Source organism: Rhincodon typus, chromosome 2, assembly GCF_021869965.1.
Source record: "Rhincodon typus isolate 14 chromosome 2, sRhiTyp1.1, whole genome shotgun sequence".
In the NCBI taxonomy this organism is placed as follows: domain Eukaryota; kingdom Metazoa; phylum Chordata; class Chondrichthyes; order Orectolobiformes; family Rhincodontidae; genus Rhincodon; species Rhincodon typus.
In genome coordinates this window covers 140,272,465-140,289,236 of record NC_063333.1, presented here as the reverse complement: position 1 = coordinate 140,289,236, position 16,772 = coordinate 140,272,465, and the positions used below count along the sequence as shown (strand labels likewise).

General features: G+C 39.1%; 1 protein-coding gene across 6 annotated transcripts in view; it reads right to left on the bottom strand.

Annotated features, from left to right (window-relative positions):
• Positions 1–20: 20 nt before the first annotated feature.
• nphp3 (nephronophthisis 3) overlaps positions 21–16,772 on the bottom strand; it is a 58,571-nt gene continuing 41,819 nt past the window's right edge. For all 6 annotated transcript variants that reach the window (XM_048609814.1, XM_048609805.1, XM_020511620.2 and 3 more), the window contains 8 exons: positions 14,136–14,325; positions 11,910–12,151; positions 10,355–10,430; positions 7,319–7,446; positions 6,503–6,743; positions 4,163–4,288; positions 1,616–1,731; positions 21–533 (listed from right to left, as the gene is read on the bottom strand). In XM_048609814.1, the coding sequence (XP_048465771.1) occupies positions 353–533; positions 1,616–1,731; positions 4,163–4,288; positions 6,503–6,743; positions 7,319–7,446; positions 10,355–10,430; positions 11,910–12,151; positions 14,136–14,325 (1,300 nt within the window). In that variant the 3' untranslated portion in view covers positions 21–352. The remainder of the gene's footprint in view (positions 534–1,615; positions 1,732–4,162; positions 4,289–6,502; positions 6,744–7,318; positions 7,447–10,354; positions 10,431–11,909; positions 12,152–14,135; positions 14,326–16,772) is intronic.

The following is a 16,772-nucleotide window of genomic DNA, read 5'->3' as shown; positions in this document are numbered from 1 at the left end:
TGATGCTGCTTGGCCTGCTGTGTTCATCCAGCTCTACACCTTGTTATATCAGACTCTCCAGCATCTGCAGTTCCTACTATCACTGGCTGAAAGGACTTTGCTTTCCATTGTCAGGGCTTTATTGCTTGAACCTAATTTCTCTTTCTGATAAATTTCTTTATGTTACCTGTATCTCCTAACATGATTACTTCAGTTTCTTAGAAAATATCCACTGTCAATTTAAATATAACTCAATTTTAGACTTAACACAGCATATTGTGACCAAGGCAGCTGTAAAAACAGAAATAAAAATATCACTTTCTCCCAATGTTTTTCATATTTACAGCTTCTGCTGTCCATTTCTATCCATGAGTCACCTGTATCCCATTTCCAGGTAGGGATTGGAAGCCAGCGCATTTCTTAAACTGAAAGTGTCTCCAGTGGATGAATGTCTTGATAGGGCTTTTCCACCAAGCACTGAGGCCTCAGCTTCCTTAATATCCATTGCCCTTTTGTATAGCTCAGCAGCCTTTTCAAAATTGGCCTCCTCATAACTGTAAATTGCAAAATAACATCACTCTTGTATTCTGATACACTGATGTGAAAGGGTGTATGAAAACCACTCATGCAGTTCAATACTGCAAATGCCATATTAAAATGAAAGAAACTTTACAAGTTTCTCCAATTTCTTTTCTTAGCAATGAGCCGTAACATTGTAGGTCACAGGTTCACATCCTTGATTTTCAACAAAATCCAATCTTAATTCAACTTTAGCTTATTTAAAAACACCAAAACAACATGAATACCTAGATATTGTTTTTTTTTTAATGGTAGTAATTTTACTCTCCAGAATATATTTATCAATACATGGACACCCTGTTCTCCATGACACTCAATCTTCCCTCACAAAGTGGTCCAATGATCTGCCCTCCTACACACCAATATGTATGCCAATCCTGATAATTACATTTCAATACATTGGTCTCCCTTCTCCTGGTCCTACAGACACGTGAAATATGGTACAGGAAGCCACAAATGCCAGAAAAGCCTCATGCCATTAAGGAGGCCAGGCTGGTGCCGGTTAGAGATCCAACAGGAAGTCATTCAGAACTAAGTAACGGGGCAGTCCCCACCTTCAGAGATGGGAGCTGCTGGAATAGATAAGGAGGTGCAAGGGCACTTCTATTCTCAGTCACCGACCCCAAATTAAAACAACTAGGAATGTTAGGGCATTTGGCTATCAGGAGAAAGTCAACCACTCCCCCCCCCGCATCGAATCTACTCCACCTTTCGGTCACAGCTGTCACGTTTCTCAACCCCATTCTCCTGCCGTCTCCTCAACCTTTGATCCTTTTACTAATCAAAAACCTAATCAAGGTGGTGAAGCCGATACTTTGTTTGGGTTTGCAAATTTGCAGCTTCACTTGCCTCCAAGACCTCAGCAAAGCAAAACTTCAGTAAATTCTGTCATGTCATATTCCAGCACCTGAAGTGTAGCCTGGCAATATACCAAGTGTACACAGCATGCCAGACACTGACATAACATAATGTTATCAACCTACAGTAAATTCGCAGCCGTACTATATTTCTGCTACTTACAATTATACAGACCAAGCTCAGTGCAGGCTGTCCTTACCTTAGCACCGCTAAATTCTTTAGTGTCTCTCCCACTCTGGGATGACAACGACCCAAGCTGTCCTCATAGATTTTCAGAGCACGTTCATACAGTGGTAAAGCTTCAGTGTGCTTTTTCTGTGGGGAAACATGATAAATTTAGGATTTTTTTTTAATTATTAAAGGCTTAAAGATTGCTTTTACATCAAAGTTGTTCACACCTTAACTTATGTAATTGTGTGTCACATGAATAATGTATTTTAGTCTTTAGATTGTTTATTCCACACACAATCATTTGCACTTGGCATATCACCCACTAGAACAAAGCATGTTCTCAAAGAGTACATTGTACAAGGAACTAGTATCTTTACAGCAACTGGTAAAAGGCTTCCTAGTTAGCTAGTGTCAGCTGGACTCTTGCATCTGAGTTAATAGGCCACTATTTCAATACCCAGTACCAAAGTGAATGCATGCAGTAAAACAGGATGCTGCATAGTCAGAGATGCTCCTTTTCAAGTGAAACTTTTCTCTCCTTTAAAGTGATGTAGTGCCTGTATTGACTGCCATTTAAAGGGCCCTACCAAGATACAGTCATATCGTGACCTTTCCCGGCCGTCCAGGTCAGAAAATAATTCCAGCCTTGCCAATCATGCCAACTTTCTGGGAATGGAAAAAACCAAAGATTTTGAAAAGCTCGGTTAAATCTTCATTTAACTTTCCCTGGGAAAATGTAATTGTCCAAGCTTTTGTTCACAAGTTTAACATTATATTTCTGGGATTCTATTAGGTGAATCTATCCATGGTTCAATCAGTTTTCTATAATATGATGTTCAAATGTCATGTGGTACTCTAGAGGTGGCCAGCCTACACTATTCCATACGGTCAACATTTGCTTTACTGTTTTATTTGAAGTCAGAGTTTCAAATACAGGTGAGTAAAAGTGTAAGATTCTGCAAGGAACTGCTGGGGTAATCACAGGCCCTTTCTTTCCTGTGTTCTGCTGCCACTGCAGGTTTCGTGGTGAGAGAACCAACAGCAAAAGTGGGAGGGAACTAGTCTGTGGTTGACTGAGGAGCATCAAGCAACCCGAGGACTAGAGCCATAGCGGACAGTCTGCATGCCATTCAAGGGAGACCCTGGCTTGGGAAGGAAGGGAAGGAGATGAGAGTCACACCATGGGGAGAAGGCAATGAGAGTCAGATGGCAGAGGGGAACAGAGTCATGTCGGAACAGTGAGGGAGGAAATGACAGTCAGGCCGTCTGGTTGCTCAGACTAATCTTTCTTTCATTTTTTAAAAAAGTAAATTGTCGTTTACAAATAAAAACCAAAAGAACTGCGGATGCTGTAAATCAGGAACAAAAACAAAGTTGCTGGAAAAGCTCAGCAGGTCTAGCAGCATCTGTGAAGGAGAAAACAGAGTTAACATTTCGGGTCCAGTGACCATTCCTCAGAACAGAAGGGTCACCGGACCCGAAATGTTAACTCTGCTTTCTCCTTCACAGATGCTGCCAGACATGCTGAACTTTTCCAGCAACTTTGTTTTTGTGGTCGTTTCCAAAACTGCATTCAAGTCTCACTAAAAATAAACTTGGCCACTTCCATTTCACCATAAAATGTTTACTGGTGGGGTAATAATACTGGTGGAAACTGCTGGATTGCAAAGCTCCATGAATTAACTTCTTGAAGCTAAAAAGGGCAGTGTGAGACAGACAAAGATAGAAGGATAAGAAAACCTTTCTGAAATTTGATTACTGGCCCCAAAGAGAAAAATTGAAATGTGACCCCTAACAATTCCATGCCACCCCTGCACTACTCAAATGTGGTCGAACTAATAAATTGCACTGATTTATGAATTATTTTGCAATGTACCTGCATAGATAAAAATCCATGTCTGAAATCAATTTGATTGTAGAAAAACACTCAAGAATTACAATTTTTCTCTTTTGACACCTTGCAAGCACAAGCAACCTTCCCATATTATTACAGATATTTTTAAACAACCGCTTCAGACATGTTATGACATACCTTTTGAGCAGGTGGGACATGAACCCTGGCCTTCTTGCCCAAAGGTACAGACACTACCACTGCACCCTCAAGAGCCCTCGCGCACGATTATATCTTTATTGTATAATGTAGAAAATTATGGGAGGTGAATGTTCAAACTCCAGATATGTACTCCAGGCAGGTGGAGCTTTGTGGCAAGGTAGTAACTCAACATCATCGCTTATTATTTGGTTTAGCTCTGCTACTTTCCTGATTGTTCATATTTACTTCACATGCCCTGATGTTACCCCTTTCCCCACTTTGAAAAAGTGGCTGAAAGTTTAGAGCCTTGCTCCTCACAATAATGTATATGATGATGGTTGTGTCTGCATTCAGCATGTGCCACGGTAATAAGGCTTTCCATCTCTCTGTCATCCATGTTTTATTCAAAACTGCCTGTATTAGGAAGTGGCCTGGAATCTAAATTTTTTTTAAGTCCACCTTTCTTAAGCCTCGCCTAATGTAAGTGCATAGCGCATAACAGCAGGTAACAGCCAGGTACAGGGAGACAAGCAGTCAACATACCAACTGACAGTACAGAACACCCAAATTCACCAGGGCGGTTGCCACACTTGGGTGCTTCGGGCCAAAAGATTTCTGACGAATTTCAACTGCCAACTGACATAAAGGAACAGCCTTGTCCAATTTTCCCTGCAAATTCAGACAAGGATTAATACGCTACGAAAGAGTTTTGGCATCAAAGGCAACATCAAAAGAAGAAATGTTTCATGCAATCAGCTACAAGATCAAGGGTTATTTGTTTGTTTCTCGGAATCTGATCATTTGAAAGAAACTTTCACATCCTGCCATATAAATCTGTCAGCTATTACATATACAAATGACTATTAAATATTGTTTAAATAAAATCATTGGAATCTACACTGTAAAGTTCCAGTAAAACATCAAATGGTCATCTCTTGCGGTATAAATATTGTTTTCCTTTTACATTGGTATTTCAATTACATTTGCACTACATCACAAACTGTCCTGATGAACGTAAGACAAAAAGCATTGACAAAAATGTTTTTTTTTTCAGCAACACTGAAGTTCTGTACTACCAAACGACTGTTTGTAACAGTTCTTTCTGGTGTATTTGTCTCTTGGTCAGTGGTGAACGTGTCGCATTTCCTGAGGTTTGCTTTCAAGGAGCCATGTATGACCGACTCTTGTGTTTTTAAACATATTTTGATTGAGGGACATAAGAAGTCCTTTCTCCTCTTATGGCCTTTTGAACGCGCTAATGTTTGCTTAACACAAAATTGGCACCTCTTTGACAACGCAGCACCCCTTCAGTACTGAGGCGCTGATTATGTGCCTCATTTCTGCAGTGGACTGTGATCTTCTGACACAAAGTGAGATTGCTACCACTAAGCCAAGCAGAAACTTAGTGACATTTCAGCTCTAATGGGACTGAATGTAGAAACAACTGCAATAACGTGTATTGAGTAGTTTTATATTCTGCAGCATAGCTATCAACTGTTATAAAGTCATAGGGACATACAATAATTATTTTCTTTTTGTTCTTTTTTCAGCAATACTGAAGTTCTGCACTACCAAACTATCAGCTGTCAACAAAACATAGTGAGGCTATCAGATGATTTAAAGGGAAATATAAAAGAACTATTTTGCATTCTTGAAACAAAACTGCAGGTGAATTAGCATTCTTTAAGCATTAGATTCTAATGCATAAATTTGTGAATTGCACAAGTACTGTTCACTGATTCTTACAGAAACAAACTAAGGTCACACCCCTTAGAATTTTGAAAATTGAGGGCTGATTTGATCAAAATTTAAGGGGAACTGATACTACAGATAGGGAGAACCTACTTCATTGGTTGGGGAGTCTAAGGCACAGGCATGTGCTCTAAAAAGAAGAGCTAGATCTTTTGAGAGTGAAGTGAGGGAATGTTTTTGCAATAAAGGGTGGCACAAATTCAGAAATACATTCCACAAATAGCAACTGATGCTAGACACCTGTTGAATTTAAAACAGATAGATTAAGTGCTTTTCTTAACAGAAGGTGTTAAGGGATATGGGGCAAGAACAGCTATAAAATAATGTCACAATCTCATTGAATAGCAGAACAGGTTCAATTGGCCTCTTTCTGTTCCAATGTTCCTGGAGTATATCACAATGTTTTAGTAATTTCCATGCCTCCTTGCCCTGCCCCACACTTGCAGAGTGGTGACCTTCAACCTACTTATAACCAATTGACTTTTGCTAATAGAGAGAGACGTGATGGCCCTTTGTGGATTATGGCATATTATCAGTCATTTTCATTTTTGGGTAGCCTCTATTCAATTATAAAATTATTATTAAATTACATTACAATATAAAATTATTTAAAAATGCATGTTTACTTATCTTTGCAAAACAACAATTCCCTTTACTTTTCCAATTCCTGCAGCATAACATTAATATTCACTCATTCTTAAATCAGATTCACTTCTATGCTAACTGATATATCAGTTTAGGAGGACAATATGCAGATATGGATAGGGGATGTGATTTGGTCTCAATCAAGAATGGGCGTAATTGCTGGCTCTTAAACAAGTTTGTAGTATTTTAAAAAATGAAATCTACAGTTTGAAGAATGTGTCACTGGGGACAGTACACTGTGCAAAATACATGGGAAAATAAATATTTCAAATATTTTTAAGGCAGAAGCAAAGGCATAAAAGATTATTGGTGATACTCAGGAATACAAGGTTGAAGTTAAAAATCAGATCAGCCATGATCTCATTGAACAGCAAAGCAGGTTCGAAGGGCCAAGTGGCCTACTCTTATTCCTTATTCATATGTTCGCAGAGATCAGGAGTATTCAGAATGAAAATTCAGCAATCCATTGCAGTAAGGTTAACTCACTTGCTTTTTATACAACACTGCCAGGTGTTTCACAGTGTAGGCCACGGAGGGATGATCAGGTGCCAAGGCTATACGGCGAATATCCAGTGCTCTCTCATACAGCTCCTCAGCTTTTTCATGCTCCTTCTTCTCATTGTACAAAGCTGCCAGGTTATTCAAGGACTGTGCACAGTCAGGATGGTCACAACCAAGAGTCCGCTCCCTCATTTCCAATGAACGTTTAAAGAAGATTTCAGCTGTCCTATGTTGAATTTGAAAAAGAGAAACAAATAAAAGTCTTCTGTAATGCCTATAATTGTTTTTCTGATATGTTAACTAAAGACTGGATTGGTAACAGGCTTTTGACCCAATCTAAAAAACACTACAGCTTACCAATTTTACTCCACGATTACTGATTTTCTTTACAGTTTTACTGTACAGATTCTTACTTTAAGATAGAAACTGGCATACACAGCCAATGGTGCATGACCTTTTCCTTTTCAAAGCTTGGTGAGAACAATCTATCAGCAGAATGCACCCCAGCTCACTGAGACACACTCAATCAGAGCAACTTGGTGCTTGATACTGGCATCTGAGAGCATCACATTTGCATTAAAACACTAAAAAAATCACCACTGAGCCAGGCATAATCAAGTTAAGAGAAGGTATGTACAATTTTACATGCAAGTCTATTCTCAGCACGCCATTGTGAAAGTAAGGAACTGAGAGGAGGTGTAATCTTAAATTAATCCAGAGGTAAGATTTATTCTGATATTTATTGTTGGGTCAGTTGATAATCAGACGCACGATGATAAATCATTCACTAAATTTACTTACTCAATGTTGTTTTGAAGATAGTAAAGAACTCCCAGTTCATTCAGTATCCGAGCAGTGTCCGCTGACTCGGTCCCAAGTGTAAGCTCCTCCAACTGCAGAACCCGGCGGCGCAGAACAGCAAAACCATGCTGAGGTACAAAGTATCACCATTTAAACATTTAGTCAAGCTTCGAGTACCTCAATACAGCAGCAGACATTCAAAATTCCAAAAGTCTCCCTTGGGCATACTAACCAATGTCCTTCTCAAAAAGCAATGAAAGATATAGCACGAGACTGAGATCAGACGTGTGAAGAAATAGAACAAAGTAGAAGGAGTGGGGTAGAGTTCAAGCTGAAAGGAGGGGGCTGGCTTCATAGTCTAATACTAGAATGGAGGAAGTGTGAGACAAAGCATGTTTTAAGTGCAGTAACGGCACACAGGTTTATAGGAGATCACCATCATAGAGTGAAACAAAGCCACAAAGATCCCAAGGGGTTAGGGTGCTGGGCACTGACACAAGAGAGATGATGGCCATGTGGAACTTCATGTTGGTGAAAACATGGAATAGTATTTTGAATGGAACATTTGATTAAATGTGAAAGATACACTGCTCAATCGAATTACTACTTTATCAGACTGGTCCACCATCTTTAGGCATCAACACCAGCAAGCAGAACCTGCACACTAATGCTCACTTTAGGTAGCACTAAAACTCCAGACCTTAAAACATCCTGACACAAGCTAAGGGCCAAAAAGTAAACGAGAGTTTCTGCCCATGGCATTAAGGTAGCATTTGTAAACATGTCATCTAGAACCTCCAACAAAATGGAGATCAGTGGAGGTGAGAATGCAATAACTTCTTCTGTGATTGAAATCATATCTAGCTGTAAGTAAGACGGTTGTGGTTATTGGGAATCAGTCATCACAGTTACTGAGAACAGCATCCATGGACCAACCATCTTTATCTACTGCAGGCTCCATCCATCATAAGGTCAGAAATGAATATGGTTGACGATGACTATTTGGGTTCTGCCCCATTCACAACTCTTGCCAATAAAGCAGCCAGTACCAGCTAACAGCAGGGTGTAGACAACAGCTCGGAAATAGAAGGCAACATTCATGGCATCTAAAGTGCCAAGTAATGACCAGCTCAAACCTAAAAAAGCTTACTCATCTCCCTCTGATCTTCCCTGCCACCAACATGAGTAAACCTCCTCCAGTGCTATCATTAATCATAAGCTTAATAAGGAAAACCACATCAACATTAAGAGCAGAAAAACAGACCACGGCTGGATGCTCTGTGATAAATGGTTCACCTCCTGACTCCTCAATATCAATCAATCATCCACAGGGCACAAGTTAGGCACATCATTTAGATCTGCCACTTGTTTTGGCTGCACTATTCACACAACACTAAAGCTTGGGGCATAGGTTTAAGGTGAGAGCAGCAAGGTTAAAGGAAATGTGTGAAGCAAGGTTTTTTTTTTTTTTTTTTTAACACAGAGGGTGGTAGGTGCCTGGCATGTGTGCCAGGAGAGGCGGTCGGAGCAATTACAATGGCAATGTTTAAGACAGACACATGAACAGGCGGGGAACAGAGGGATATGGAGCATGTGCAGGCAGATGGGATCAGTTTAGAACAGCATCATGGTTGGCGCAGACATGGTAGGCTGAAGAATCAGTTCTTGTACTGTACTGTTCTATGTTCTTGACGCATCCAGGACAGGGCTGTGACATCAATGTCCCTGCCGCTAGACTACCACCAGTTCAGTGCCCAAGTATATCACGTCTGACGAGTGCACAAGAAGCATTCTGCACCTCTTTCTTCACAATCTCTACTAACAAGGACAAAAAGAAACAGAATTTCTTCATCAAGTATCATGATAAGGATCACGCTTGATACCCAGAACCTAACTTATCCAAGGTATTACCTGTCTATGTGATGGCGCATTTTCTAGGAAAATGCGAGAGTATATTACCTCTAATAGTAACTCAATGCACTGAGTGAACAGTAATTTGGCAAGATTCCATCCTTCTGTAAATTATTTGTGCATCCATAGTCAAGTAACTAAAGACTCCAACTCCCTTCACTATTTCTGGTGATGAGGGCACAGTGTTCTAGAGAACAGCAGCGTAAATGGCTAGCTATGTCTGGTAAGGCATGTATGCAAGGTTCTCTAATTGGGTAGGTGGGGGGAGTGAATCAGAAGAATTAATTTCATTTTGGGTCAGATTGGAGATTGATTGAACTTACAGTAATTGTAATGGCAACATGAGAAAATCCTCTTTCATGCAAAGTGGTTAGGATTTGGCATACACTGGCTGCAAATATGATAGTGCAAGGGAAAATTAATCTTTCAAAAGGAAACTGCATCATTATCTGGAAAGGAAAAATTTGCAGAACTATGGGGAAAAGACAGGGGAGTGACACAAGCTGAACTGCAGCATACTAGGACCATACAGATTTAATGGGCTGTATGAACTTATTCTGTGCAGTAACCATTCTAGGACTCGGCAAATTATCCTGAACAGAGGATTTAGATGATGACACAACTCTATGTATCAGCAATAACCTCATCAGCAAGAAGAAAGTAAAGAGGTTTAAACAAGTAGTATCCACAACAAACCTTGACAATAAGCGTGTTGAATCTTTAGATTTATAGCTTAACTATAGCTATACTTTAGACGCTGTGGCTTCATCGGCATTCAAAATAAAACAATAGGTTTATCTGAATTTATAGTGGGCCTTTTGGGCTTTTAAGAACATTTTCTTTTCCTTTGCTGCTGCTTAGAATAAAAATTGAAGAAATGAAAAAAAAAGTTTTAAAGTTGGCAAATAAATAGGTTCCATAAAAGAACCCTAACTCTAATCTATTTCCACAACAAGAAAACATTGAAAATTATAAAGGCTTTCTTCTATTCCAAGGACATATTGTACAAGTGAAATAAAACGCCATTTAAATGGCTGTCTGTAATACAAATAGGTATCTGAAATTTATGGACAGACAGCACACCATTATAATTTAGTCATACTACTTACGTCTTTCAACCCTTACCATGTTTCCTTTCTGTCTGGAAACCTTCTGTCGGATCTTCATGGACCTTTTTCTTAATGGCTCCACTTGTTCATACCTCAAAAACATAAAACAGTCTGTATGAAATTGAACTGTAGTAACGTAACATTGTGCTCTGTCAGGGATTTTTTTAAAGTAGAAACAAAAATCTCATTTGGAACTTCACAGCATTGCAGAGATTAATGCATGACAGTCCATCAGTAATAGCACATTAGTGAGCAAGTGAATATTGTGGGAGCTTCCAAGTATCTGAAAAAAGATTTTAATGGGAAAATGTGAAATGTCCATTTTGACAAGATGAATAAAATAAATCTAAATTGTGAGGAATTAGAGAGGTTGGAATTGCTGGTGAATCTCAATGTCCCAGTGCAAGAATCACAGAAGATCAGCATGCAGGTACAGCAAGTTATTAAGAAAGCTAAAAATTGTTTGTTGCAAGAGGAATGAAATGCAAAAGTAGGGAGGTCATGCTTCAGTTATACAGGGCATTGGTGAGACCACATATAGAGTGCAGTGTATAATATCTTTTAAGGAAGGATTAAATGCATCAGATGCTGTCCACAAAAGATTCACTAGATTAATACCTGGAATCAGCAGGCTATCTTGCAAGGAAATATTGAACAGGCCAGCTTAGTATCCACTGAAATTTAGAAGAGCACTAGATTGAAACATTCAAAATCCTGAGGGGTCCTGACAAGGTGGAGGTGGAAATCCCTTTGGGAGAATCTAGATCTAGGAGTCACTTTTTTTAAAATGAGGGGTCGCCTATCTATGATAGATAGACATGAAGAGAATTTTGTTCTGACAGAAGGCCATGAGTCTTTGGAACTTTCTTCCTCAACAGGCAGTGGAAGCAGAATCATTAAATACTACTAAGGAAGAAGTGGATAGTTTATTTGTAAGTAATGGGATGAAGGTTATCAGAGGAAGGAGGGAATGTTGACTAATCAGATCAGCTATGAGTTTATTGAGCGGCCCACTCCTGTTCCTAATTCCTATGTTCATATGCCATCTGTTGTGCAGACAGAGAGAAAATTGGTGAGGAGAGTGATGGGTTTGCCAGGATGGAGAGGAGTAAGGCCTAAGACACAACGGAATGATGCAGTGACAAGAGACTTAAATGCAGTGAGTTTGGAAGCAGAATGGGTAACTGACGGGGGTGATGGAGAAAGGTGATTGACCAGCATTGTCAATTGGAGGGGGAGGAAAAGGAGGAAGTTGTCTGTTCAAGTAAGCACAATACCTCAAATCACCACCAAAAGTCAGCCAAAAGCATTCAACATTTATGAATAAATGACTTTACTTTATTGGGAAGGCTATCAACTTATAATTAGGTGCAATATACATGGAGAAGAGGTTACGGTATGATTTTACTAACAGGCATTTCTGCAAAATAAAGGAAATCTTCTGGAAAGATAGCTACAGCTTTGAGCTCCTTCACAGCAAAATACATCTATATGCCTGTACAAGCTACACACAGTAACATCCGTTAGTTTAAAAGGTGCCTGACAGTATCAAACTTACATCAAAAACTCACTTATTTTGTTTCTGATAAAGCATTGCTAGAGCATCCAGCTCCTGAGCCACCCGGGGATGAACCGAACCGTGGGCATTTTCACTGATTTCTAGTGCCTGCTTGTACAGCTGCTCTGCATTTCCAAACTTCTTCCACTGCACATACACACCAGCCAACTGGTGCAAGGACTGAGCCACACTGGGGTGATCAGGGTCCAATGCACTCTCTCGGATCTCCAGAGAACGCTGCAAGGGTGCTACAGCCTATAAATGGAGAAAGTTACACACAGTTGAAATATTTTGTTTCTGACTCATTTACCAAGTTTAGTTTATCATACAATGATGACCCATATTTACAGCTGGCAAGTTAAAGTTACACACTGTGATTTGAATTGAAGCATTAGAATTAAGGCTTTGTGGGACAGTATCAAATTTATATGGAGGAAGTCCTTAAACCATGTAAGCAAGACAATGCTACACCAGAAAATTGATCATTACTGTTATTTACACAGCAACTTTAATGTAATAAAGAAAGTTCTAATGTCTACAAAGGCAAAGGCATCCCTTGGGAGCTGTGATGGGAACGGAGAAGAAGCAAAACATGAGGTATCTAGCAACAAGGGTCAGTAAATCTGACATTCTGAAGATAAGATACAGATTGAAGTTAGTGAGGAAACGCCCAATATAAAAAGGGAATCCACTGTGGGATGTAATGCAGATATCCTTCAGCTTTACACAACATTTTGTTGGTTTGAAGCAAACTAGTAGTAGGGGACAGAGTTTAGAAATTAGGGGCCTTCCATTTAAGATGAAGTGGAGGAGAATTTATTTTTCTCTCAGAGGGACTCGAGTCTTTGGAACTCCCCCAGAGAACAGCGAAAGCAGAGTCATTGAACATTTCAAAAGGCAGGGAGAAGGCAGATTCTTGACTAACAGGGAACTCAAAAGTTGTTCAGGCAGGCAGAAACATGGACCACAATCAAATCAGCCACAATCTTACAGGTTAGAGGGGCCAAATGGCCTAACTCCTGCAACTAATTCTTATGTTCATTAGAAACTCAGCAGATTGCATGTAAATCACTCCATTACTCGATAGGCAGTGATAGTGCAGATAAAGTTCAAGAAGCAATGAAAAGGGGGTGGGAGAGGGGCGAGCAGTGCGGGGCAGTGGAAATAAACAAACTTGGATGTGCAGTTTAAAACTCAGATCAGGATCAAATGGGACACCAAAGTTAGGCATAGTCTGATACAGCCTGAATTAGCAGCAGGGAAGAAAAATAAAATTGGGTAGTTGTGGCGGGAGATGGATCTGGGTAGTTGAAAAGATTACCCAGCTTATTTAGTTAGAGAGATACAGGCATTAACAAATGAGATATTGAGAACAAAATAAAACAAAAGAACTGCGGACGCTGGAGATCTGAAGCAAACAAAAACATAAATTCCTGGCAAAACTCAGGAGGTTTGGCAGTATCTGTGGACCTTTAGGTCACCTGCTGAGTTAGCATCTGTGGGAGAAAACACAGCTAATGTTTTGAGTCCAGTGACCCTAAAGGTCCACAGATACCGCCAAATCTGCTAAGTTTCTCTAAGGTAATAAGAATTACCAGCTTCAAAAAAAAATCAGTTTTGATTCTTCATTCCGAACAGATGTTGAGTTTTATTTATTGTTAGCCAAAGAATACTTAGACTGACAACTGTTCCCCAGCCTCCACCTCAGCTGAAAAAAACAACTCATCACAGCCTGGAACTTAGAACCGCGACTCTCTGGTTTGTAAAATTTGGAACCACTAAAAAATGCTTGCCAATCAAGCTGACAAAGGAGCTCTCCTTTTGAAATACATTTCACCTATACATTCTAAATTGCTGCTGAAGCTTCTTCAGTAATCTGAGCCATGCAGGTCTGGGAGATAAACCAACAGAGACTAAAATGTACACTTAGTCCCACAAAGACAGTGAGAGGTTCATTAAAAAGTGCATCAGGTTACCTAATAAACATTTCAAATTCAAATCACTCTGCTCTCCTGGGTGACTACATCTTTTGAATCGAGTGGGAGGTCTGCACAGAACATGGCTTCTTTACTGATGTTACTGTAGTTTGGACAGGGCTGATTAATAGAATCATTTCAACCAGTCTGTGATTTAAGATGTTTAAGCTGGATGGCTTAGGTCCATGTTAAGTATAATATTCTGTTGCGTTTTACTCGTCAAGTTTCCACTCCCATACCTCCACAGGACTTATAATAAGTACCTGACTCAGTAGGCCCAAGTCTTTCAAAAAGCGCCCTAATGTTTCATAGAGATCTGCCAAACGGGTGACCATATCCTCGCCTTCACACTTTTTTTCATACTGCTTTAAAGACTCAAAGTAAGCAGCAGCCATAGAACTTTTATCCATTCCCACATATTGCCAGTAAGAAAGCAGCTCTGCAAAATGGCCCCTGAAATACAACACAAAAATGGTTTAAATGATGTACAGGAAAACTGCACAAAAGTAACAGGAAAACATTTTTTGACAGAAGTACAAGAGAATGAAACTAGTTGATGCAAATTATTAGCATATAGGCAGTTAACAATAAGATTACATACAATTTCTGTACAACTGTCACAAGCATCTGAGAAATGTTGTAAAATTTGAAAACAGGACAGTGTTGTCCAGTACTTTAATCACTAACCACCTATGACAAAAACTGCATTGCTAATTAGCAAATAAAAAGAGAGTAATGTGCGTAGTTAATGGGCACGAATAAAATTCATATTCAGATGACATCTCCATGTGAACTTTAAACTTTTCGGGTAGTTTATGGTAAAACAACGAGCCAAACAGTGGCAGGGTGTTTTCTGATTGTTGCAAATACTTTACTTCTTCAGTTTCTAAAATGGTGGTAGATGGCTATGAAGTGTATGTACAAATGTTAAACAAATCTATCTATATTGTGCAAATGAAAGAAATCTTCTACTACAGTCAGCACACAAAACTAAAACAGGGTCACCAAGGCCACACTGCAGCTACTTAACAATTTCTAACTGACAGGAGGGATAAAGTGTCTCCCATAATTTATTCAGTGCTGCTATTCCCTCTTTTCATTCTCCTGTTGAAAAAGTATAATTTGAAATGACAATCCATTTAGCGCCTTAGTTTGGTATTACATAAACGATCCAAGAATATTAAACCCATAGTTTGGGCATTCACTACAAGTGGATATACAATCACACAGATACACAGAATTAAATTTATTTTACCTCTAGTCTCTAGAGGCACATAACAAGAAAGCATTTTGCGTTAAATAGGAACAATTACATTCTTCTTTCACTGCAACCTTTGTTGAAAGATAATTTATATAAATTAATAAGATGGAACTCTTATTTAGTCTTCCAGATAATGGAGCAAAATGCCAAATTAAAGAACTACAATATTAGCATAAAAAGGCCTTCACGATTTTCATTAATAGTCAAATACAATTTCATTTTCCCTAAACTTGTAATGGATAAGTGATAATATCAAGATGATGTTTAATTACTTGTAATAATCATATTTAAAGAAATGACATGTACAAATCCCAATTAATTACAAGATAAAGCAATACAGCAAGATTCTAGAAACAGGCTCTCAGATTTCTTCTTTCAAAAGGCACTTAGATTAAATTGTATTAACCTAATTACATTTGGTGTCTTTTCCACTGTTCACTTTACTTAAGGTTTTTTTTGTCTCAAGTCTCTTGGATTTATCCACACTGACAGTCGCCCGAGACTGGAATTGAACCCAAGTCCCTGGTGCTGCGAGGCGGCAGTGCTAACCACTGAGCCACCGTGCCACCCCCAAGATGTTGGGAATATCACATTTGTAAAGACTTGCACTTTAAACTGTCCAATTACTTCTCAGGTAGAATGAAAGTGGGAATTTAAAGAATAGCTAATATTTCTGGACATGAGGTCCATGTGATTCATGTTGTTATGGAGATGAGCTTTGAGGCAGAGAGAATGCATAAAAAGCCATTGCAGATTAGCTGAGAAGGTGTTTTCTTAAATATCACTGAATCTTACAGACAATGCTCCTCTGTTGGGATCCAAGAGAGGTGTGAGATAGTGATGGCAGTCTCAATGGTTTACCATGCAGTAATGCAGGAAGGAACTTGAACTTAAATTGAATCAACCAGGTTCATGAAGATTTAAATGAGATGGGAAGGTTATCCAACTCTCCATGAAAGTCAGTTCAGGCAGTAGGAGTTACCTGACTGAGGAAGGAAAAGAAAGGAATCAAGTTCCTGGGAACTAAGAATCACTTTGGGTTAGTTCCAGGAGAATGGAGGGACTTAAGGGACAGAGTAAAGTAGAATTGTAAATTTTCAGTGTTTTAAATTTTAATGAGGGGATTTTTTCTGCAGTTTAGAGTATAAGTTGTCTGCTGAAATAGTGTTTTACAAGTGTTGCTTTTAGTTTGTGTTACAGTAAACAATGTAAATCTTGAAATCTTATTTGGTGATCCTTTCAATTGGTCACTGGAAGTTCCATTATCTTTTGGGTAGGGGGATTGGTCTCGGTGGGATGCTCTTCGGAGGGTTGGTGCAGATCTGTTGGATCTACATCAGCACAGATACTTTGTCATTGTCATCAGACTTTAAGAACTTGCATAATCTTCTCAGTAAAAACAACCCACCCTCTGTCTCACTGTCAGCAGAATTTAGACATGTCACATGATCACTTTTAGTCCTCCATTTTTCCTAAACTGAAAAGATGGTCCCAGAACAGAAAAAGTTCCTTTTTATTTGTTAAAATAAGGCCCAAATGCTTTTTCCTTCAATAATACTTCTCTTAGGTTAATGTTGAAGCAAACCTTCAGCAACATATTTGAATTAAGAGCCTAAGAGTTAATTCTTTTTAACCTACT